The following is a 26,500-nucleotide window of genomic DNA, read 5'->3' as shown; positions in this document are numbered from 1 at the left end:
TAAAGATATTACTCAGCATTTAGCACTCACCGCTGTAGGAGACAATGCGGATGGTGGAGTCTCCCTCTCCGAAACGGGTGATGGGGGTGAGGCGCACCTCATAGGATTCAGGCTTTATGAGCTCCGTCAGGTTGTGGGTGATGAGCTCCCCTTTGTTGATGGCTCCCTCCACGGGGATCTCCTGCTCCCACCAGCGCTGCAGCCCTGTCTGGATGGGAGGAGTGATGACAAGGGGTTTGGGTTATCAAAAGTCAGCAGACATTCAGGCAGAATACTATCCAAATGCACAAGGACACACACACACATATATGCGTACAATCTGTAAGTCTGTGGGAGCTTTTTATTCACCAAAATCAACATAGAACCAGAGTGTATGCGGAGGATATTCTTCTGAAGGCGTTGCTACTGTAAGAAGGAAACATATTGCTTATATGACCAGAGCAAATATGTATTCAGTTCACCATCAGTGTAGGATGTTCCCTCTCATCTGCCAGTTAACCTTGTCCATAGGCATTTGTATGATCCGCAAACGTTAAATGCTACACAACAGAAACAATTTTCCCATTATAAGCTGCTGACAGCTAGATCCTCATTAGCCATGTTTATTTTCAAAGCAGGTCCCAGCCTCAGCATTCAAAGACTGCTATTAGCAAACAGACATATTCTTATATTCACGTAGGGAGAAAATCCTGATTCATGTTTCCCACTGAAGATATGCTTCTGCCTCCATTATACAGGCAGAGATAGGCCAACACCTTTGTGCTCTGTACAGGATTGCCTCATTCTTTTGAAGTTCTTCCTTAATCATATTCTACAATGTCTTGCTATCCCTTCATGCAGAGACCTTGAACTCAAGAAATAATTTTATATCTCATCTTTACACAACGTACAGTATATGAGCAAACCTGCCTTCAGGTGACTAAGCTCCGGTATCACACAAAAATGACTTCATGCTTCTCATGTCTTGTGATTCAATACAGCCCTACTGAATTGAAACAAAAAGATGGGTTTGTTCCCACATTCGCTGGCAGCACTGAGAGCAGAAGTGGGGTACATTTTATCCTTGAGAATCAGTTAAAGGAGAAGAGCTGCACAAAGACGCCTAACAGCTCCTGCATCACAATTAGTGACTACATGCCCGTCTGTGTGAAAGTAAAAGAGGAAGTGTGATACTAGCAGAGACAAAGATGGAGTGAATGAACGTGTGATAGCAGTAAAGCAGAGTCAATGTATGTGTGAGGACAACACCAATTAAGTAATTACCTAGAGTCTGGATGATCCACAATTACAGAGTGCGAGTTGTCATCACCATTAGCTCACAGGTAAATAGAGTGTTTTGTCTGCCACTGATAATTGCAGATGATGTACTTGTCCCTACCAGTCATTTTAAACTTCAACTCTCCTCTAAAGTACAAAAGGGATGGCAATTAATTGACATGAATTGCATGGTGTTGTCCTGTAGTGTGTGTGTGTGTGTGTGTGTGTGTGTGTGTGTGTGCATGCTTGGCAGTTCGGGGCAGATGGAGGCCTTAAATGCTAGTCTTGGCACGGCAAGCGCCGCCTCAAACTCCAACAACAAATGGAAGCCAATAATTCCATATTTTCCACACATCAAAAAAGAATTGCGCTTAAATGAGCAAATCAAATCAAATTTGAATTGTTTATTGAAAGAACCATTTAACTTTTCAAAGAGGTTTTGAAACATACACGTCTTTATTGGCATTATGGATTTTGCACCTTTGTTTTGATTCCCATTAATGTGCGCTGAATCCCTGCATCTGTGCTCAATTAAGGTTTCTGTTTACATCTCATTACCTTTCATTCTCCACTTTTTCCCCACAGAGACAGAGTGCCATATCGCATTTAATTTCATTTGATTGCAGCAACAGTTCACAGGGTTTTTATGGCAACTTTAAAAACCAGCAGAGTTGATCAAAGCAGCATAGCAGGAGCCGAATGAAACATAGGAATAATCAAAGTGGCGGTGTAACGTTAGGCGAGTCCTGATCCAGATGTATGTAGCCTGCATGTAATTAGTCTGGTTACTATTGATCTGCTTGCTTCTAACCGCGCACTCCGACTTGACAGATCAATTGAGAAAGAGAGGAGGAGGAGGAAGCGAGAAGGAAGTGGTGGGAGAAGACAGCAGTTGCGAGGAAGTAGATGGAAAGCTGTAAGCTGGTGAAGTTACCTTACAGGGTGGAGACAGGACAGCCGAGGCTTTGGACAGCAGAGAAGCCTTGTCTTTGATGTAGCTAGCTACAGTATCAAGACAAGGGCAGGCGTCGGGCCTTTCCGCTGCAGCCATGACAGGTGAGGTGATTTGTGCTTTGTGAATCTCGCCCCTACATGCCTTTCAGCTAGAGCTTCATTCCCCCTTCGGCCAGACTGTCTTTCACGGGGGCACTGGACGATAACACAAAGCAATCCATTATAGAGGCATAAGGTCTACCAGCTCTCAGTATTAATTCAAAGGCAGCGAGGGAAAATGATAATGATTCTCAGGGAATGGTAGGGGAGCTGCTGCTGGCTCTATAAATAGCATGGAGTGGAGCGGTCCATGTGCCAAAGCGTTCATTACTGCACCACTGTTTCACCGTCAGTCCAGGGGTATCTCCGTATTTATTTATTTACGAAAAGAGCCTCTCCTCCCACTCGTTTCTCTCTCTCTCCTCCCCTCTGCCTCTCTCTCTCTCTCTCACTTCTTCCTGCTTGCCGTCTTGACTCTTCCCTCTCTTCTTACTCATTCATGTTCCATCTCTAACTCACCAAGAGAGATACGAATCTTACCATTAATCAAAATGAATAGTAAAAGCTGGGTTTCAATCAATCACAGGGGATAAAATAGAAAAAGGTACCAATCCATGATATATAGTAAATGGTACAGATAGCTCTTCGAGTTTTCCCTACAGCATAAGATCTCTTTCATCTAAGACAATGGATGATTGGTTGTTATGCCTAGGAGGAAGGAAATAATGGTCACACACTGTACCCTCTTGAGATATCAAGGCAAGAAGGTGGAAAGAAATTAATTCTTCCAAATACTGACTTACCACTATGAGGGTTGGAGATTCAAAACAAGAAAAGAAAAAAGAATGGGTGGGAATGTGCCCTGTTCTCTAAACAACAAACACAGAAAAGATTAAAATGTTAATGTTATTGCTGAATTACCGAAGGGCCGTTCTAGCACAGATGCAGACATAATCTGTAAAACTGTGGGAAAGACCAGCTGAAAATGGGAAAGTAAATGTATATTCCTGGCAAGTTTTCAAGCAAAAGCCTGGCAAGCACAAGTATGGGCTGCAGCTCCCACAGTGAATGATTTGCACACGCACAACATCATTTATTACCAAACAGACCAACTGAGATAGTTGACAGAAAAATCATTGCAGTACACAAACAAGACTGGTTTAGAATGTGTTTTTCAAGCCTCAATTCCTTGAGGGTGTAGTGTGAAACAAATATGAAATTATATTATTCATTGGAAACACAGAACTGTCGGGGAACAGCTCACTAATTCTGCACAGAACTGAGACGGATTTAGCGTTGCAGGATGTGCCGCATTCTCCGATACGATTTTTTAAACTGGCTCACAAATGGCAACTCGTGGCTACAATGCAGTGGCAACGTTAATCTGAAAATGTAATTACATTTAATACTAATTTGTATTATTTATTATTGTGATCTATTAATGTAAAAAGGAATCACAATGAGGTTTTAGAATGATAACAGTATAACTGCAAAGATCTATGGTGTAAATGGTACTATACTATTCCAAGCTATATAAGGTGGTGCCATAGCTGCTGCTGTATATCAAACAAACAAACAAAAAAAAACAATCACTATGAAGACCAATTCTGTCCTACATCCCCATGGAAAAGAGAGTGAGAAAGAGTCAGAGGCAGGTACACAGAGATTGGCAAAGAGAGAAAATGTAGCCATGCCATCCATCAATGCTGACTGCCTGTCATCTGTGGAGTTTACTTGAGAAGCAGGTAAACAGGAGCTATGCTTGCTATTTCTCTCTGCGGGGTTCCCTGCCCTGCTCCTCTGACGGAGCCACTGATGGAGAGCAAAAACAGAGGCAATTCATGGAAACCGCAGCACTGGTTCAGCTGACTGCCCCTGACAGGTTCTTTGTGATTCTGCCCCATCGAGGCTCATTCACATCCTCAAAAATAGCCAGAAAGAGACAGACAATGAATCGAGGCACGGGATCTTGGCAATGTGAGATAGAATAGATGTCAGCAGCCAGACAGAAGCAAAGACTGTACAAACCATTACATGCTTGAAGGTGAGATTTTTACTGCCCTATAGCACACAACGGCCGTAATATATCTGTGGAGGGTTGATAGGGTTATTGATCAATAACAATGACTCAGCCATTACTTTACCAGGCGCTGAGATTTCTGGCTTTCAAAACTCATGTTCTGGTCATACCAAAAGTTCCCAGAGCGTGGCATTTTCAAGATACCCCCAATCTCCTCTGCCTCCTCCTACCTACTGGCATTTTCATCTGCTCAATCATGGAGGACGGTGCTATGAGCGAGCGACAGGCATCGCAAGGCTTTTCAGCTACAAAGGCTAACAAGCCTCATTCTTATGCCAACAAAGCAAATGACAAAGCTGTATTATTATTCCAGTATTTTACATTGTGATTCATCAACTCTTCACTGAATGTTTCTGTTGCATCTCTGCTCTGCTTAGACAGCTTATTCGTCTCTGATGTGAAAACGTGACTTTATTGTTTGTGTCAATTACAGAGGAAGGATAAAGGACATAGATTACTTAAGGTCACATTGACTTTTTAGCCGTTTTAACTCATTCTAACAATCATATCATATACCTATTTGGCAATTTATGCAAAAAAAAAAGACAAAAAATTGCATTCCATTGTATTTTTATATCAATATCTCATCACTTTTATGTCCTGAAAAATGGAAAATCTTCAGCGTTGACTTCATTGTGTACCAGGAGGCGAACATACAAATTCCAACCAATAAAACCATCACAGATCTTTGAACAATCCCCCCCCTCCGCCATCAAATAAAACTGCCTTGCTCTCCCTAACTGATATCCCATCGGTTTACACTTTTGGATGATGCCTCCCCGCGTCATGTCCCACAAGGAAACAAGATGCTCTCAAAATGCTTCAGTGTGACTTTAATGCCCCTTTAAATTGAGAAAAAAGTGGCAAATTAACAGGCAGGAGGGTAAGCACTCAGAGAGACAGACAGACAGACAGACACAGACACCTGGAGGTCATCCTACCTGTCTGATGCCCAGTCTGTAGGCGACGATGCCGTCCACAGCGTTGGGGTTCATCTGGGTCCACTGCAGCTTGAAGCCGTAGACTCGGGGCCTGTTCTGCCACAGAGGGCTGTAGGTATCGTAATAAAACTCGGGAGGATAGGCCTTGCCTGCGGAGAGAACACATTAATAATAATACTCAACTTGATTAATTAGTAATACTTTACTGCCTCTGATCTGCTGCAGATTGCTGAACAAAACAAAGCTTCCAAATCTTTGTAAGTCGCGCCAGTGGTGCTGTGGGTTATTTTGCACACCCTGCATACATGCTCTTGCCTGCAAATTCATTAATGTGTTAAAACCTGTAAATGTGTAATTGTCAACACATTGAGAATTCTTTCAAGCCAATAAGAGCTCTGTATTAGCATGAGAAAGATGCTACAACTCCAATCTTTAGTATGCTCTGTTTGTTGTATTTGTATCTGTATCCTATTCTTTGCTGCTGCTGTGACCCAATTTCCCCTCGGGAATCAATAAAGTTTCATCTTATGTTTTATTATCTTAAATGCTTACATGGTTTAGAGTCACAGCTTGTACTATGTTGCTTAAATGTAAAAGTGTCCAGCCCACAAATTGGCATGTGCCATCAGAGTGCTTAATGCTCTGCTCTGAACTGTCTCCCCGGTAGAAACCACTGACATTTCAAACGACTGGATCCAGAGTACCACAGTGATTCTTTCAAACCATTTCTTTTTTCAAAACATTCTGCCACAGCGATTCTTTCAAACCATTTCTTTCAATAACACGGTTTGCTTTGTTGGAATCTGTAATGATTTTTTTTCTTCTCTACCGAATCAAATGGCATGAACACCTGAATAAATCTTTCAAGATGTCAGTGTTACGGCCACAGAATGCAAACTGATTTCTGACATCTGAAGTGGGAGCTGGCAGACAATGGATTTAATCACAAGGAGAACTAGAAAAACGCTTAAGGGATGACCTTCCAGGCACAGACTGGTAATTCACCTCATTGAGAAGTTGTTATTGTGTTTGTCCTGTCCTATTTGCTCTTGTTTAATGAAGCACGACAAAACCCAAGGCAGATGATTTTTAATAGCCATAGAAAAGACAGTTCATCCACTATTGTTAACTCAAACAAAGCAGCACTGGGATTTGACAAACCCAAGTGGAGATGTAGCAAGTTGCTGATGTCTGCTAGGCAATCACATAAACCTGTCAGGGTAGTTTATGTCATTGATGACTTATAAGGGAATTGTATTCTCCTAAACACTTCTAATGATCCTCTGGGTTCCTCCCTATGGGCTCACAAGTGTGAACGGATCCTTGCACCATTTGGCTTCCCCTTGATTCGCCAATATGTTATTTAACTCTCACTGCTATGGCCCCTAAGTACATACAAATGGAAAAAGTTATTACTCTTCATGATGAAATGAAATTGGAAAATCAAATTGGATTGGATTATTGCTTAGTAACACATGACTCTCTCTGAAACAAGTGGCCCAATTTTGATGAAACTTGGGTAAATAATGTGTCCATGATTTCCCTTTTCTACTCCTGAAATACTGAATGTTGCACAGACACACACACACACACACACACACACACACACACAGCTCTTCATCATTTTAGAACAACATGAGACTTAAGCTCATGTTAACTAGCTATCTAGATTATGACTGTGTAACAAGGGGAAATCAGTTGGCTATAACTACAGAAAAAACAGCTTTGTATTAACTGTCATCAATTGCCATCAACTTTGTTTTGTTTATATTTACATAGCACATAGCAGTAAAGTCAACTTAATCTTAAATGTATTCTAATTATGGGTCATATTTCGCTGCATTCATTTTCTGACTAATTAACACTTGTTTTGAGGTGAAATCCATCACCACAGCTAGAAAAAAAATGAGGCAAACGACTGAATAGTAAAGTAGATGGGATAAAAAATAATCTATAACAAAAGAATGATTATGACATGACATTTCTTCAGTTGCAATATACCCACGTAAAGCTGTAAGCATCATAAACACATGCACTTCCGATCCTCATTCATATTAAAACGGATAAAAAGCAGTGAGCGGAAAAACCAAAAAAAATTGGCTGTTTCATTCTACCTCTCGCCGGTTTGATCAATCCTCATAATCTTCCGTGATAATAAGTCAAAATCAACACTGAGGGCATTTTGTTCTGCATTTTACACAATAAATCAGGTTAATGACGCTTTGCAATTGTTTGGACAGCAGACTGCAGATCACGGGGCCTTTACACGGATAGAGCTGTTTAAAATACGATATTCTAATCTGGGGGAAAGGGACACTCATTCATCAACCAGATAAAATCATTCAGTGAAAAAAAAACTGGAATTGAGAGAAATATAATGGGTCCATAATGAAACAATGTTTTTTTTTTAAATGGGAGTTTTTATCATTTCCATAAGATGCGTTTCAATGTGGCTTCTCTGGTAATGGATCTTAAATGTGCTATTAGTCATGTGGCTTGCAAGCGTCCCAACTTTGAGTTTAGGTAGGAAAGGCATCTCCTAAGGTCACGTCTGCAAAGGCATCAGCGCTCCACTGCAGGTCAAACCGCTCAGCGATTACTGAAGAAGCCACGGTGCAAACTGTTCTTCTGCTGATGCAATAAAATGAATACTTACAGTATGGCCCTAAAAAGACAGTGAGGATAATTACTGTCTGCATCGATGCATCTCAACCAGCGCTGTTTTACTGTATGGAGCCAGCTGTGTTTACAAACTTACATTTTACATAAGCCAGCCCGCTAGTTAAGTTGTTTTCGGTGCATTATATACATAAAGGTTAATATAGAAATGAAGGGGCTGTAATTCACACTACAGCAACGGGGGCACAGTTAATTAAACGGATTCCTATCGTTGTATGTTTTTACCAATTGACTTTGAAGAGTCTGACACAGACACTGCTCTGGGGACGCACGACTGAAAGGAGTCTCCTGAATATCAACATGCTATAGAGCCACATCTGATCTCAAGCTTCATTAACCCTGCAGAAAAACAGGTCATGCCTTCAGCAACAATTGAAAACATACTATAACAAAGCATTCGTGCAAAACCGCAGTATTCACTCAGTTGAGTTCTTTTATACTAATCTATTATATAACTTATATATCTTTAATATGTGCTACCCCACACATAAAGTATTATTATAAGTGAGGCCATTTCAAACCATTACATTGTATATTTGAATAGTAGCCTATACAACAGTGCAATAGTAGATTTGTGGCAGTAGTTCTGCCTTTGCTGTGAATGTACAGCGAGACATTTCCTTTCAAAAGATATAGATATTTAATATATTATTATGAAAGGAAATCGCTCACAGTACTTTCACAGCAAAGGCAGAACTACTGTCACAAATTTTCTATTGCACTGTTGTATATTATTCAAATATACAATGTAATGGTGTGAAATGGCCCTCACTTCTAATAATACCTTATGTGTGGTGAAGCACATTACCTAACCCACTTACACAGCTTGAAACAGATAACCCTGGGTGGGAGACATCAAACATAAAGTACAGAGGCTTAATTGATTTTTTAAAATCCTGTTTATAACAGCAGAACCAATGCAATGATTCATAACAGCTCAGTAAAATGCTTCAGGCAAAAAGTTGACCTTGTTTGCATACTTCCTTTTTGATTTTTAAGGGTTTATGAGCATAATATGGTTTCCTCTTCAGAGAAACATTTTGGGTCCACCATATGCTATGCATCGCTATATGGTGTTAGGCTGATATGTGATGTAGGCTACTGTGGCAGAAGCAGTGTTTACATATGGACGTGGCCAAGGCGACTCCAGCAACAACCACAGGAGCAGTGAACTTACTACAGTATATGAAAAAGGCATTAGAGACATTAGAAGTGGTAATAGCAATGGAAATTGCCTGGCCAAGTAATCAGTCACTTGCTCCCTCCCTTCAACTCTTCAACTAATTCCTCCTTCCCTTCCTCCTCCCCTGCCTCTCTCACTTAAAACCAAAAACCAAAACAGAACGGAATGGTTTCTAATGAATGATTGTGATTGAGTTTTGTTTGTCCTAAATCATTGTGACTTTCTTTTTAGTTATCCTCAGCCATTGGTCAAATGAGAAGCTGTTCTCAAGTAAATCATCTGGTGATAGGCTATTGATATAATGGTAAAATAAATTGAACAGAACAGAACAGACAGAACAGAAAAAAACAAAACTTAACACAACACAACAGAACAGAAGAGAACAGAACAGAGTAGACAGAACAGAACAGAACAGAAAAGCAAAGAAGAGATGAGAATAGAACAGGACAGAACAGAGTAGACAGAACAGAACAGAACAGAAGAAAAGAGAAGAGAATAGAATAGAATAGAATAGAATAGAATAGAACAGAACAAAACAGAACAGAACAGAACAGAACATAACTTAACACAACACAACACAACAGAAGAGAACAGAACAGAGTAGACAGAACAGAACAGAACAGAAAAGCAAAGAAGAGATGAGAATAGAACAGGACAGAACAGAGTAGACAGAAGAGAAGAGAAGAGAAGAGAAGAGAAGAGAAGAGAAGAGAAGAGAAGAGAAGACAACACAACACAACACAACACAACACAACAGAATAGAATAGAATTGAATAGAATAGAACAGAACAGAACAGGCCAAAATAGGACAAGATAGGACAAAATGGGACAGAAAAGAACAGGATATGACAGAACAGAACAGAAAAGGACAGAACAGGACAGAAAAAAACCCAGAATAGATTGTGTCTGTCCTTCAAGCCTGACAGACTTTTAGCCAGATCATTGATATCATTATTCATATGCTGCCTTTTTCCTCTGACCATGTAATGTCAGTCATTACTACCTATCCATCAATGTCAGACTGTCTCTTTGAGCTGAGGAAAGTATTCAACATCATCCTTCATTTACTGCAGGAGTGAAGTTGGACCCAGGTGAACGGGGCATAGAATATAAAAGGATGTATCTTAGTTTCTTAAAACCGTGGTTTGGAACTCAAAATGGGCCACGGGTTGCACTTGTTGTGGGTGACAAGAGCAACAATACATCTTCAAGAAGCCCGGCTGCCGAGGCGAATTTCAAAATTTCTCATTTCGGTCGCAGGCTGATAAGGTTTAAAAACACCTGAGCTAGAGGAATGTTCAGGCTTGAAGGCAAGATGAGTTTAGTTTAGATTGTTATTTTTTTACTTGAACATATGAAAAATGATAGAAACAAAAAGAAGAGAAGAAATTAGATTGTGCTGGTTTGCTAAAAAAAACAAACAAACAAGGGGCTCATTTAAAACACACCTCAAAAGAAGCAAAGAAACACAAAAACTCAAGAACTGGACACAAGAACTCAAGAAGACAAAAAACAAAACTGAAACTGGATGACAAAAAGGAAATGACAAGAAAATTCAACAACGGCAGAAATGAAATTACTAAAACAAATGCAGGGGGAATGAGGGAAATAAAATAATTAATAATTAAAATAGACTGAATGCAGAAAATGTCTTGCAAAGGGAGAGTGGGATAGTGAGAGGGAGTGTGTGCATGTGTGTGTGTGTGTCTTTTCCACTAAAAAAAAATCAATTATCCTGCAGATCTCTCCTTGCAACCAACCTCTGATCCATAATATACTTGGGATTTCTACATTATTAAGAACAGTGGTTGCAATAACAAAGGGAACTGGAGCACCATGTGAGCACACTGTTACACAGTATCAGAATTCTTTTCATGAGCAATCACTCACAAAATCCAAACAATGAACATCTGAACAGCGTCCCTGAGAATTTCCTTATTCTTCGCTTCAGATTCAAGCAGAGGCAGCATTAAGCATCTGGGGGCCCATTTCAAGAGCTAATGTGCGAAAAAAAAAAAAAACATAAAAGAGAAAAGAGAAAAAAAAGCGAGGATTCAAGTTGGTTTGCATCAATTATGGTATATTTTCGGACTTCAACTTAAATGCATTATGTGCACTTTCAGCATCATGGACAGCTCAACAAAGAAATAATCCAAACAATTCAAACAAACAATTTAAAACTGAAACAATGACATTTTTGCTTTGGAATGAGGAGAAGCCTCGCCCTTCTCGGCAACTACTAGTCTGCATTGAATAGCACTAAGCCTATGTGTTATGTATCAGCTGACATAAAAACAGCTTAAACAATTCCCTCAAATTAAATTAACAACAAAAGCAATGCCATATTTTGCTTGGGAATGAAAAGTGTCTGAAACTACTTGTTGTTTACAATGAATTGCGCTTCGCTCTTTCAGCACCGTGGACAGCTCACGTCAGGCCTGGAGGGCTTGTTATTCATGCACTGTTGGCCTGGTAGGATTATTTAACCCTAAATAATTGCTTATAGAGATTCTTTTAATTATGTGTATTTGCTATAGTTTGAGAATTTACTAGTTCATGTTGACACCGTTAGTAATGTCCGTAGTGAAAGAAATGACCTGCCTACCGTTTTGCTGTGAATATTGAACTGCTAACTGGTTCTAACTGCAATTAAAGCTGGCTGTTAGCTTTGAAATGGTGTCCGGTGCGTTATCTTTTATTGAAGTAACCACAGCTCGCCACAATATATATATATATATATATATATAAAAAGTGGGTGAATTATTCAATACTTGCATGTCAGTCGGGCGCCCTTTGGGAGTGTGGAGCTCGTTTCAGTTGAAACGGGTAAAACATAGCTAAGGCCGCTACTGGATTCAAGAGAGACTGCCAAAAAGCAGATTTACGCACAAGAGAGAAATGAGGAAAAACGTTTTCCACTTCTTTGTGTGAAGTTTTATGTGTCATTTTCTTGTCATGGTTCTTTCTGAATTCCAGCAAATCCATGTATTGTTTTGGTGATTTTCAATGGAGATAAAGAGAGTGTGTGTGTGTGTGTGTGTGTGTGTGTGTGTGTGTGGGGGGGGGGGTTAGGGTTGAGTGGACCCGCTCTTCCCATTTCACACCCTCTATTCACTTCAATTTAGCTGTTATGAAGGAAGACCATCAGCGCTAAATGACCTATTCTTCTTTTCTTGAACATGATGGACAATTTTTTGACAGTGATTGGACAAGTGTGATTGCCTAAATCACACATCCTGCAGAAATACTTGAATTTAAAAAAAGATGGAAGACTCAGATGAAGATGTTTTCGTTCACCTGACCTGTACGCTTCACCATCTGCACTACCACTGATTCATAAATGCTCACATACTGCCGAATGGGCAGACAGAAACACAGCGCTCCTCGCAAGCTTGTGCATAAGTCACTACCGCATCAGACCTGAATTCAGCCCAGGAAGAAAAGAAGCATGAGAACCATCTTCTTTTTCAACTTTGCAGCGGAGTTTGAGTGCAGCCTAAGAACAGGGCTGAGACTCAAGGGCCCCATGACCGGGCGGCGCTGCCAAAGCTCAGTGGTACAGATTACTTCCCTCTGAGGAGTCTATCCCCTGGCATCGGTTAATGGCCAACTTGGCCATTACAGCCGACTCACTCCCTCCGCAGATGTCCCCATGTCCTGGCACAGAAGCGCTCATGCACATGCACGCACAGTGGCATGATATACTTTTTGAGGCGACAGTGTTTACGTAGCCCTAAGCATGGCCTGCTGCCCGAATTTGGGGTGTTTTTGTGTGTGTCTGCTGGCATGTGTGCATGTGCGTTCCCTCATGGCAGAGCGACTGGATTCTTGAGTTTAATCGACCCACTGTGGCTTCAGGCCAAAAATCCTAACTGATATGTTTTTATTATGCATGAACCCAACCCCAAAAAAAGTGTGTGTGTGTGTGTGTGGAGGGGGTGACGCACAGACAATCGTCCACCTGTCTCCACTCTCTGAAGGAACTACCATCTAACTACATGAGCCAAAACAAACATTTCATGAGCCTCATCCTGGAGTGGGTTCACAAGTGATAGAGAACAGCAGCTATCTGCCATGTGTATCCACCGTCTCGCCAGTAGATTATGTTGCTGAGTTCAAACAGGTCAGCTCCCTTGCACATCATTGTTGCCAGCACAGAATCATGCTGATTTCATATTGTGGCTATTGCGTTTCAGGACAAAAAAAAATGAAAATCTTTTAGGATAAGAGTTTGAGTTAAGGGAATGGGGCACACCAGATTTCATGGATGATGGGAGGAACCAAAGTGGATTTTCTGCACCATTCTCCTGCACTCAGGGGGTTACTAAAAGAGCCTCCATACCTTTGGCAGCCACTGAGTCCAGATGGTGGGAATCTGGAGCATTGGGCGGGAGGAAATGGAGTGATGGAGAGAGAGAGAGCGAAGGAGGGATGGAGGATGAAAGGGAGGAAGGGATGGAAGCGAGGTAGAGATAGAGGGAGGGGGGTGTGAGCAATAGCAGGCAAAACCCAGCCCTGTTGAGAAAAACAAATGGCTGGAGGGGACTATCTGCTTCTGTCTCTGCTCTACCTGTTTCACCAGGGAGGACTGATTTATGACACACACAGGAGGGGGTGTCCATCTCTCTCCAGGCATACTGGAGAGAGGGAGGGAGGAAGAGAGAGTCATAGGAAATGAGAAAGAAGCAAAATGAGAAAAAAAAAACAGGGAAAGACAGAGAGGAGGATAAAGAAATAGAGAGACAGAGAGAAAGGAGCAAAGCAAAGATTTAGAGGACAGGGACAGACAGAGAGAAATAGACAGTATCAGAGAGGAGAGCAACTTAAGTGGCAGAGGATCAAAGTGACAAATACTCCTCCTCTGACCCTGCAGCTCCTCTCTCTAATGGGAGGTCTAGGAGATTGAAACCTTGGCCAGGTTTCCTGCGGTCACTCAATACGGCCAAACTAATTTGGTCCTGTCATAAAAAACCAACTAGGAGATGGACACTTGCTGCTCCTGGTGGAAAAGCAGTGGCAATCTAAAAAAAATAAAAAATAAAAAAAATTGCAGGAGGGGAATAAATGTGTATTCTCCAGGAGAACTGATTTCTCACATCAACTGTCGGTTTAAATTTTCGCCTGCAATACGCTCCGCGAGGACAGACAAGGATCTTATAGACTATCAGTGTATTTTTGTCTTCCTCAATCAATTGTCCATCACACAGAGAGGATCAGCAGGCACACCCCAAACACGCAATCTGACAAGCACTATTACATTTTTGAAGATCCAATTTCAGCTGTCCAAGAAAATACACTGTGAACAGTCTAATTACAGTAGTGCATATTGAAGAACTCCTTGTAGACATGCAGATAACTGCTGAAAGAATGAACGCCAAACGACGCCATCAAGCGCAACAGCAGATACATTTTACTCTATTAATGTACTGTATGTATGAACTGGAGATGAAAAATGATACATGTCTAGTTTGTCACTTTATAATTTCATTACTATAATTACTACACACTATAGGCACACACTACATCAAAAAAGACAAAAAAAACAGTCCAAATAAAAAAACATGTTAAAGTTTCACTGACAAGCACTCTTTACCTGTAACCTGGAAGGTGCATTTGCCTGCTCCGGCCTCGTTGATGACGTTGCAGGTGTACTCGCCCCAGCCGTCCCGGTTCAGACTGCGGATGGTGTACTCCGTCTCGTCTCTCTGGTCAGCGAAGGCCCCGGCGTGGAGCAGCCGGTTGGACAGCAGCCACTCGAAGCGCAGCACGCGGGACGGGTGGGCCCGCAGCACCCTGCAGGTCATCACCACGGGCCTGCCCAGGCCCTGACGCATCTCCATGTACACCGGCTCCACCGTCGGAGGGTCTGAGTGCGGGAGACAGGAAGGGACTCAAAACGAGCTCGGTTGACATTTGCGAGGGAGACAAAAGAGTTTGTCAAAGACGTCAGCAGAGAGGAAATGAGACAGAATAAGAAAGAAGGCATGAGAGAGAGAGAGAGAGAGAGAGAGAGAGAGAGAGAGAGAGAGAGAGAGAGAGAGAGAGGAGTCAGAGAGAGGTGAGCACACTTGAGTATTCAGGATTTTCTATACAAGGCAGAAGTTATTCAGGTAAGAGGCGCCCTCTCGGTCTGGCTAGGTTGTCTATGACCTGGAGAGATACTTACACAAAAATATCTGGGAGACAGAAAAGAGAGTCAGAATATTTAAGCCTTGAAGAACGATGAGATGACAGATTGAGAGTTACAGGTATGAGAGGAATACATTAATAAAATTTAAAAACTTAAACAAGCACTGTCCATGAAAGTATGAAAGCAGAGGAAAAAGACTCTGGGCAGAGTAGACCTAGGAAGGACCTAGGAAGGACAGATCTGGGTAGATAATATTAGTTCTTATATGACAACCAACATATATCTAGAGCATGGGGAAACATTAAAGGGAGGGAAACGTTAGAGAATACAGGCTAATAACATGGGCGGGGGGTAGGTGGGAGTGGCAGGGAGAGAGGGGTGCGAGTAAACTATAAGCAAACTATAAATAATCTGCACTGGAGAGTCAATAAACCTCAGTGATAAATGAAGAATGACGAGGGAAAACAATTGCAGGGAGCGGCAATAGGCACAGGAAGATCAATTTTGCTGAAAACTAGAACAATGTTCTGAAAAGAATCAGTCACGCATCACGGAAAATTGGTAACAGGATGATGAAGTGCACCTCAAGGTTTCAAAATGGAAAATTAATAACTTATTTGAGGATCCGACAGGCTTCGCTTCTTCCCATACAGACAACCTCTTGGTGAATTATTTAGCCAGTCATCTCGGAGTGAATGTGACCACGGTGCGACTCGGGCCCTGCCACCGCCACTTAAATCAGGAAACATACAATGTGTGTGCTTCCAAATTTAGCCTATGCTTAATATGAGCGAGATTAATGCGATAAGCTGCTAGAGGTGTGAGTGTATAGTGACAAAATGTGTATGTGTTGTGAGCACAAAATGTGTATGTGTTAAAAGCTTGTGCGTGCAAGCGTTCACATGGTTATGAATAATTTCCTATCTTAAGCATCTTTGCTCTTGACATGCTCATACAGACGCTTGACAAAAGTCACAGCGGGGCTCAAAAAACAACAGTGAATGCTGAGGAGAAGAGGGTGAAGAGAGAGAATGACACGGAGCCTCTTAATTGCCTGAAATTAGCATATGCCTGACAGAATAAAGGAGAGGCGGGAGCTGCAGCCAGGGTCGGGGATGCTACTTTCAAAATGTAATCTGTTACAGATCACTGATTACCTGATTGAAACTGTAATCTGTAACATAATCCTCTACATTACTTACACTCACTAACAAAACCCAATTACTCTGCCTCCAAACTTGATACGTTATGCAGTTAAATGAACAATTTATTACAATTTACAGCATATAATTAGATAACACTCTTAATATCATCTAGAACCATAATTAGACATTTTTTAAAGACGTGTAAAATGATAGTATCTATAATCTCACAGGCTAAATGTTTTTGAGGCACCTTTTTCCAAAACATGTAGAATGTGATCACTATGTTTTTACAGTAATTAACAGGATACAGTTACCATTTTCGTAGTGGTATAAAAATACATATTTCTGTAATCCTGTTACATGTAATCCATTATTCTTCAACCGGTGTTGGTGGGCTGTGGAGCAGGACAGGTGCTCCAGGCCAGAGAGGTGAACAGGGAAACGAAGGCTGCACACATGATATGAGAAATAATATTGGACAACAATGCAAAGAGGGATTTTACTTGCTTGCCCTCCAGGCCAATTGTCACACAACACACGCAAATCTGGATTTTACTGACCAGTTTCTATGATTAATGAAACACCATTAGATTAGATAACGATTGGCTGAAATAATAACAAGGAAAATAACAAGTAACCTTACGCTGGATGAAAAAGAAGAGGACGAAAACACAAATGTCCCAAGAGGTTTGCACTGAAGTTTAAAAAAAGCTTGCCATCTCCACCTTGGCGGAGCATCTGGAGTCTGATGCTGTTCACAGGGTGGAGAGGAAAGTGCCTTTCATCTCCGCTAAATGAAACCGCAATCGGTTCCTCCTTCAAATGAGCCTTGCCTGGGCTTTTACCCAAGCCCAATGGCTTGTCTCTGACTCCAAAAGAAGGGTCTGAATCTCTACTTATCACATTAAAATTGTAGGTTTGTGTAAGGCGGTGAATCACAGCCCAGCTCTGCAGCCTCCCTGAGTGGCATTAGACCAAATTGCAGTAAGTGCATTTCCATTCACACAGAAAGACAAATGAAGACAGAGGCTGGGTCTGCAGCAAATGGGAAAAAAAAAATCTCTTATGTAACCAAAACATTCTTTAAACAAGGGCACATGCCTCATTCCCCCATGCAACTACTGCGGAACAGCTGCCCGGCGTACATGACGAGGGTCCTGAGTGATATTCCCTCAGCACGGCTCTGTATGGTTAGCGTAGCAGCGAGGGCGGTTAGGGCGTTGGGTTGCTGTAAGTCGCAGGTTGAGGGAAAAAGCCTGAGCACGGGCTGAGATGTAATCCATCATCAGTCACCGGTGGATACTTTGACAGTAATGTGGAGAAAAACAACATTCAGGAGCACAGAGGCTTTTTCCCCGCGGTCCGCACGCACTGCCATCTACAGGGAGGAGGACGGAGCAAAGACACAAGTATACTAGGAGAAATGTGTGTGTGTGTGTGTATGTGTGTTGGTGTGTGTGTGTGAGTGATTGTGTTGGGAGGGGGGTCTGTGTACATGCGTGCGCCTGCATTTCTGGTATATTGCTTGGCTGGTTTACGAAATGGGTTTCATTTTTCTTTCACACGCTTTGGATGAGTGCATCAAGAGAAGGACATACAACAGGGTGAGCCCAGTAGGGGGCGATTGCATGTGCATGTGCATGTGTGTGAGTGTGTGTGTGTGTGTCCATCCCTTCTGTACGCCTGATGAAACGGTCCGAACTCCCGACATGGGTCAGCCTTTCATTCTCTTTCTCCCCTCTCATCTTTCTCTCTCTTCTTCCCTCTCAGGGTGTTTTCCCTCATGGCTCAGTGGACAGCGGGTGTGACACTGGAGCTCCACACCTCCTCGGTGAGGCAGAGATTTACATATTGTCTATTCCACACCGTTTCGAACCAGCGCTCCATTCAGCGCTGGCATGTCACACGTTTTTCGCGTTGACGGCACAACAGGTTTCAGCAGCTGTACATGAACGTAGGCCTTGTTTTTGAACGGAAGCAAAAGCATTCTTGTGGGAGAATAACCTTTGTAGCATAACATGCTTCAATATTGAGTCTTGATAGAGGAAATAACATTCATTAGGTAGTCAAACCGATATATACAGAATATGAAATGATAACCCTGATTCTACTGATTTATAATGAGTCTCTGTGTTGAATAATGTAGGGGAATGCTGCTCCGCATCAACGCGCCCTCCTTCCCTCACACTACAACCGCTGCAATCAAACAATGAACTTCAGCACCGTTCACATTAGCATATTGTTATTAAACTTTTAGGGATAATTTATGAATTTAAATATACAATTAATGATAATCAATGTGCATTCTTCAGTGTGAGGAGCGGCCTGGTGATCCACTAATAGCTTTAGCTCGGTCATTGACCGGTGTATGAATTATTCCATTCAGGCCTTGCACTGGCTACTGTTTACAACCTACACATTCGCTGACCTTTCCTGGTGCAGATTTGACGTGGCTGATCAATTCAATATTGTTCTATAAAAAAAGGTTATTAAAATTTCATCCCCAAATGTGGTGTGTGAGCCCGGCTGTAATGTAGAAGATTAATTTGCCGGCGTTAGGCTGGCGTTAGGCTAATGTGAATCACTCTAATATGATTCACATTAGAGTGGGCCCCGGGGGCCAGCATTGCAGGCTTCCTTGATGCAGAAAGGAAAATTAATTAAAAACAATAATCGTGTAATTCTACTCATTATTTTGGTCCAGACAACAGCTCTTTATCCTGGTGTGTCTTTTTGATGTATGTCTGATAGTGAGGGCCTCGCTCTGGGGGACAATCACACGGTTGCATCAGGCAGGTGTCATGGAGGATGTGAGGAGGAACAGAAGGGGGACGGATAAAAGATGCCTGTGCATCTGGGCTGAGGTACAGCTTGATAACTCTCATTCCGACAGACAGTGGTATCTAGGCCAGGAGACCACTCTACTCCTCTACTCCCTTCCATTTCTCTCTTTTTCTTCTTCACTCCCTTTCTCAAGCTCCTGGACCATGCCAAGTCAGTTTGACTAAGAACATTAGGGTTTCACAGCTGGGGATTTGGCCTTTGCAATTCTATTAGAGTGACTATTCTAAAGGCAGGCGTCTTTCATTCCCTCTACCTCTCCTCCTGGCGTTGCCTCTGCCAGCCAACAGATGCAGGTTTTTACATATCAAAGCTGTTGACTTGCCAAAGTCGTTCCTTCACGCCTCTAATGCTCTTTGCTTCAGAGGACTGTACCTCGGTCCCTTGATCAACTTACTAAACGCGGCTTTGCACATGGCTCACCACCAAAGGCGGGTGGCTCACGCTGGGACCTGGAAATGCAGGCGGGAAAAGCATCTCAGAGGGATTGGCTTGTTCTTACACACAAGAGACAGGCCAAGAGAAAGAGGGAGGGGATATACAGAAAGGCATATGGAGGAAAAACAACAAAAGTAGGGCTGAAATTGGTTAATAAAGGAAAGAGAAGTGAATGTCTGAGGAACATTAGCAAAGGTCTAGGTATTTGGCAAAAGCATCAGCAGAATCAACAACATACATGCATGTGTACAGATGGCAGACATTTTCCCTTATTTACACTCAGGATTTGTCAAGGCAACTTAACAACTGAAATACTTCACCTGGAGTAGCCTACAGTTCCTGATCATTTGTGTTTTTATTCGATTTGAATATGGGCTTTGATGCCAAGCTATTAATAACTATGAAGACAGAATGATTGATTTATCAGTACCAAAGCCCTAATATCTCTCTTCATTATATGTTGAAAGATAAGATGAAAGTGGTGTATGAAGTCAAGAACTGTACTGCAAGATAGGGGCTTCGTTAAAATAGCCTATATTAAGAAATACCCACATACTCAGAATAAACCGTGCTGAAAGGAAGAAACAAAAAGATCAGGTTTGCATCCATGTGCTTCACTGCGCCCTCCTATATATGTATGTGTGTGTGTGTGTGTGTGTGTGTGTGTGTGTGTGTGTGTGTGTGTGTGTGTGTGTGTGTCATCCTATGATGCAACCACATGTCATGACAAATCTATCTGATAAAAGGAATAGGTTTGGTGGCATGTGTCTTTCACCTGAGGGCCTGTATTCACAGTCTCCCCCTCCTTGCCTCCTGAGGCCTGTAATCTCCATCTGAGTGTCACTAACAACAGTCACTCCCTGCAAGTGACCCTTATCCATTGTCATGGAGACAGGGGAAAGCAGCAGCAGTGCATGATGGGAGATGACCTTTCCTGTCTGGATGTCAAGGGAGTGAATTCTGGTCCGAAGACGCCCGTGAGAACGACCTCTGCTTTGAGCGAGGGTCATTCAAAGGTTGTTGCACCTCCTCTGGGCTGAGAATTATGCCTTTTATAACACCCTAGTTTTAGGACTTTTTGCTAACCATGAAAATAGACTTAAAACTTAAAGGGGTGTTTTTCAGCTATTGCTGTATCATTTTGGATTTAACTGGGGCAGTTTGAAAGTATGTAATGAATGTAATACCCTGGGCTTTGGAGTTTTAGTATTCAGTGTACATTCAGCTGCAGGCCATCTGTATTTATAGTCATTTCATACTGGAGAATGGGACAGTTGTTGATTCTATATAGAGTGAAACAATTTATTATCAATGTTTGTGTTTCATGCCTAACCTTTTACATACATTGCTTTTTTGAATTTATGAAACAGTTAAAAGTTAATAGTTTTTTATTTCTGAGGAAGACTCCTGTTTACCAACAAGGCTAGAGAACATTTTATTTTTTTTAATCTTCTATGAGGAGCAAAACACACAATCCACACACAAATCCTATTTTATGGGTAAGACCCTGTTAAAGCCCTTCATCTTGGTTTTATTTGTATTGGATTTCCCGATAAGTTTGTGCTATGCTTTATGCAAAAGCAGGAAAGAAAAAAAAAAAAAGCTATTTTCGTTAATGCTGATTGATTGTAAAGGGTCGCTAAAAAGCTTCTGGACAGGCACTGTGTTAGTAATTGCTGGTTATCTTATTTGCTTTTTTCCCCCCACTCTAATTGTGCTGCCCTGAGACAAATAATGCATAGAATACGAGTGGCCCTGCTGCTTTCCAAAGGCAGGCGGGATCAGAGTGACCTATTGCTGCTTGTGCAAGTAAATTGCTCTCTGCTGAGAGGGAACAGAGGGAAAGGGAACACCATCCATTCTTCCCCCCCTCTAAAACAGAGGAGGGTCATAACGGGGGATCTAGATGTTACAAGTTGAGTCCTTATTGGGCATATACTGTTTGCAATAGACACTGTAAAACCAGAGTTGTTAAAATGTAGAGGATGGGGTAATGTTCAACATGAGGATGTAGCGTGAATATACAGTAGCAGCTCATCACGCTGACATTATCAATGCTTCTACTGTAGGAGTTCCCATTAGCCTGGGCTTCATTACAGGGCCAACTGGGACACATTATGTGTTACCTCATTTCCTCCAAAGCAACATGCATGTTTTTTGCCTTGTTGCCAGCAGAGATAATTTGTCGGCCATGCTATAGTTAAAAAAAAAAGTGTGAAAAAGTTTGATCTTGGGTTTGAGCTTGGCTCTGCTGTGGAAAAGAGGCTATTAACACCATTCTTGTTCTTTTCATTTTGCAACAATTTCTATCCCACCACACCCTCCTTGCACGAGAGCGAGGATCCACACAGTGTCGCTAATTAATGAAGGGCATCTTAGAGACTAAATCCTTTGTTTACTCTTTGGTGTCAGCATCGGTGCGTGGCAAAGCCGCTAACCTTTGATATGGGCTGTCATCACGGCATAATCACAATCAATTCAGCCAAAATTCAACACAGTCTTCTTCAAAGCACATCAAAACTTCATTAATTCTCCGAACACAGTGCAGTCATTAACGGCTTAGCTCAAACGTGATGGCCATAGCAAAGAGTACAATACAGCACGAAAGAATTGAGGGGGAAATTATGTCCTATCCCTTGTCGGCGAGAACGGGGTCCACCCTACTTCCTCTTCAATCAAAGCTCGGGTAGGGGGTGTGTCAAGTTCATCTCGAATCAAAACCTTGGTTGAGTTGCTGCAATTATTCTTTTTTATTGCTCACACTTTATTTGCCACATTAAAGGTTGCTGGATATTTTTCTGCAGTCATATGGCTATACATGTTTGGCATTAAATAAGTCCTCTTGAAATGAGATTCATAATGAGACACTTAAAATGGCAGGCACTGTAGAGGATGTTAATTGCAATGCATTACAAAGTATTTAAATATTCTAACGAGTGGCGTGCTACTGCACAGGTTCCTTCTGGATTAGGGAGCAAATACGGGAGTTTAGATGGAAGAATGTATGGCTTAACTAACTAAGTAGGCCATGTGGAAAAACAATGGGGCTTGAGCCGTGAAAACTTTAAAGCATCAGTGACAATAGCCCAATCTCAGTTCATAGCTATGAGAATCAAATTTCCTATTTCCTATAATCACTTGCCAGAGAATGGTAAGCATTCAGCCAGCACCATACATGGATTGCTTTAATTTCCCTCCTTTCCATCTCCCATTCTTTTTTCCGCTGAGAAACATCCCCGGCCCTTGAATGAGTGACACCGCTTTGAGTCCCCGTCGTTCATTTTAAATATTCCATTCAAATCTACATAAATGAATACAAAATGAATACTAGCGGGAATAAATTAGCCGCTCGCTAATTAGCCGTTAAGCCATCTTTGAATGTCACATCTTAAGGAGGGAATGGGTTTTTACAATGAGAGGCAGTGGCGGGGGGTCTAAGGCCTGGGGATATGGCACAGTGTTCAGCCCTTCTCTGACACACACACACACACACACACACACACACACAAACACACAGACAGGCCCTAACAAGTGGGGATGCCAGTGTAGAGCTTTGCGCCTTTGTTAATGTTTGGCTTAGTTCACTCTCAGCAGCTGTAGGCCTTCCCCTAATGTAAGAGGTGGGACAGGGGCCGTTTCCTCTGCATCCTACAGACCTGGCTGGGGGCAACAAGGGATTGGACTAATTTTAAAACCTTCAAAAGAAAATTGGATGGGCGTGGAGGGAGAGAAATGGGGGAATGTTCAGTTTTGGTCACACTGGACTAGTACACATAAAGATTAATTACATGGCATACAAAGGAAATACATGGCAGAGACAAAAGCGTGTAATCATGTTCAAACATACTCAACACAGATGCACACAATATAACACCACTACTTGTTATGCCACAGCACTACAACATGCACGCACACGCACACGCACGCACACGCACACACACACACACAGTAAGACATGGGCATAGATACATACACACAAAAATACCCCCACTCCGCCTACTCACACTGTACGATCAGCTCCACCACGGCCTCGCGGGGCTTCACGTTGAAGCCGTTATACTGACTGGTCTGGCAGCGGTAGGAGCCCGTCATCTCCCTGGATACATTAACAATACGCAGCACGCCATCGTAGCTCTCCATCTGCATGCTGCCGTCCGGCATGGGCGCCTCCTTATCGGCTCGCGACCACAGGATGATGGGCTTGGGCTTCCCTGAAACAAGGCACTCCAGCTCCACCGTCTCACCCTCGCGTGCCACCAGGGGGGACTTGCCCCGGGGGACTGTCAGGTTGGGGGGAACTAAGAAAGAGAAAAACAGAGGAGGGACTGATATGGGGCTCTAGAAAGTCAGCGGGCGGGGTAAGAGGAAATGGTCGACTGGGGGGAGGTGGCGTGGAAGGTATGGGGGAAGCGAATGAGCATCCAAGTTGCAATGGCAATGAAGCTGAGGCTCAGCCACACATACACAGCTTGTATGGAAGGATCATGCGGATATTTGCAGCGACAATGGCTAGCGGCTAGGATTGGACTGTCTGAGCATGTAGGTAAAATAAAACCATCATGGTGGTCAGCAGTGGCGGAGTTAAATGTAATCAAGCAATGGCAAACAATGAGCGATGCAATGAAGAGCTGACAAGCAAGTACACTTCATGACTTTAATGGTCACAGAGAATGATCAATGGGACGAAATCCACTGGAGAGGAGCTGTTGATATTTCTACAAGCAAATACTAGATTTTTTTATATATTTTTTTACAAATCCTACTTCTGCCTAAAAAACTAGAAAAGGTACAACTGCTGAAGAATCAAATTAGGGCACTCGGTACTGTATTAGCCTTCTTAGTCAAGAATACCATCATCTTTATTAGAATCAATACTGTCATCACCACCATCCCAGTCACCACCACCACCACCACCATCATCATCATCATCATCATCATCATCATCATCATCAACATCATCATCATCAACAACATCATGATATTATTATCATCATCATCACATATTGATTGTCATTGTCATTGTTATCATTATCACCATTATAATGATAATAATAATCATCGTCATCGTTATCATCATCGTTATCATCATCATCACCATCATCATTTTCATCATCATCGTCATCATTACCATCATCATCACCATCACCACCACCACCACCATCATCATCGTTATCATCTTCATCATCATCATCATCGTTATCATCATCATCACCATCATCATTGTCATCATCATCATCATCATCATCATCATCATCGTTATCATCATCATCACCGTCATCATTGTCATCATCATCATCATCATTACCATCATCATCACCACCACCACCATCATCATCGTTATCATCTTCATCATCATCATCGGCATCATCACCACCACCACCACCATCATCTTCGTTACCATCATCATCATCACTACCATCTTCATCATCATCATTACCATCATCATCATCAACACCACCACCACCGTTATTGTCATCATCATCATCACGTTATCATCATCTTCATCATCATCGCGATCATCACATTCTCACCACTAATCACGATTATCAGCACCACCATAATTTCGACGGTCCTAATAATCATCATCATCACTACCACTATTATCATTACCATCATCTTCACCACATCCTCTAAATCTTTACCCTTCTCTACCCTCCTCTTCCTCACGCTGCTCCTCAGTCTAATCCACAGTGTCATGCAATTGAGAGCATTTAGTACAAAACCCTCCCAAAGGTGATATACCATTATTCCAGGCCACAGAACAAAATATACCCCTATAAATATTTTGCCATGATTTAACAGAAGTTTCAGAGGCTGGCTTAAAATGAACAATGAATAATAAAAGAAGTGCTGAATTACTGGACAAATTTCCATGTACAGGTTTCCTTGAGTGCGTGTGTGCCTGTGTGTGTGTGTGTGTGTGTGTGTGTGTGTGAGAGAGCGAGAGAGAGAGAGGGGAGGAGAGAGAGAGAGAGAGTGAGAGCATGTGTGTGTGTGTCTGTGCTGAGGTTGGAAAGCAGGAAATCTAGCAGGTTGGACCAGGCAGTCTGGTTCCTCATCAAGGGTGCTGGCCAAGTAAATTTGTTTAATTAGCAAACCTGGCAAAATACACAGGCTCCTAGAGTGCTGTTTATGTGTGTGTGAGAATGTGTGTGTGCACGTGTGCTCATGTATTTCTGTGTAAGTCCAAACAAACAACAGACCCCCAGACTGTTTTGTAGCACTGCTCCCAAAACAGTTCACAGCCAGCTAGTGGAGAAGTGAAAATCTTCTCAACAATGATGAAACCGTGCCCTGTTTCCCTGATGATCTTCGAATCACTGTCATTCAGCCCAAACGATGTTGCAACTGGAATGAACTCAAGCCACACTGAAGTTTTCATAATGATGAAATCGCTAGCAATCTCCAAAAAAAAAAAGAGACGGAGTCCAGCCATATTTCTTGTGACCCCGTTTCTGTCTATTTGATGTTTGGTTGAGAGGTATCTATCCCACTACTGCCGTCTCAATGCTGTGACTGTCAGTTATTTCTTTCCTCCTCAAAGTGAGTCAAGAAGTACCAGCCCACTCAAAATGCTTGAGCTATGTGAAATTGCATGTGAATCATGGATGAATCAGGCTGTTCTTTTAGACACAACGATGAGTTTGAGATGCAGCCCTCGCTCTGAGGTCGCCCTAAATCACATACTCTAAAATGAAAATGCTAACTCATAGTCCCATGGTAAACTTTGCTATTTGTTGACCCCTAGGTTATGCACAGAGGAAATGAATATCCATGAAGGACTAAGCATAAGTCTCAAAATTGAATAAAAGA

The 26,500-nt window shown here is 42.1% G+C and overlaps 1 protein-coding gene across 1 annotated transcript in view; it reads right to left on the bottom strand.

Moving 5' to 3' along the window:
* The window catches only part of LOC139915419 (MAM domain-containing glycosylphosphatidylinositol anchor protein 2), a 143,447-nt gene that overhangs the window by 17,747 nt on the left and 99,200 nt on the right, over positions 1-26,500 (bottom strand). Inside the window, exons 9-12 of the mRNA XM_071904051.2 lie at positions 23,692-23,985; positions 14,727-14,999; positions 5,272-5,420; positions 31-208 (exon numbers count right to left, since the gene is read on the bottom strand). Of these exons, the coding sequence (XP_071760152.1) occupies positions 31-208; positions 5,272-5,420; positions 14,727-14,999; positions 23,692-23,985 (894 nt within the window). The remainder of the gene's footprint in view (positions 1-30; positions 209-5,271; positions 5,421-14,726; positions 15,000-23,691; positions 23,986-26,500) is intronic.

Source organism: Centroberyx gerrardi, chromosome 18 (genome assembly GCF_048128805.1).
Source record: "Centroberyx gerrardi isolate f3 chromosome 18, fCenGer3.hap1.cur.20231027, whole genome shotgun sequence".
NCBI classification, from domain to species: Eukaryota; Metazoa; Chordata; class Actinopteri; order Beryciformes; family Berycidae; genus Centroberyx; species Centroberyx gerrardi.
This window is presented reverse-complemented; position numbering and strand designations above follow the sequence as displayed.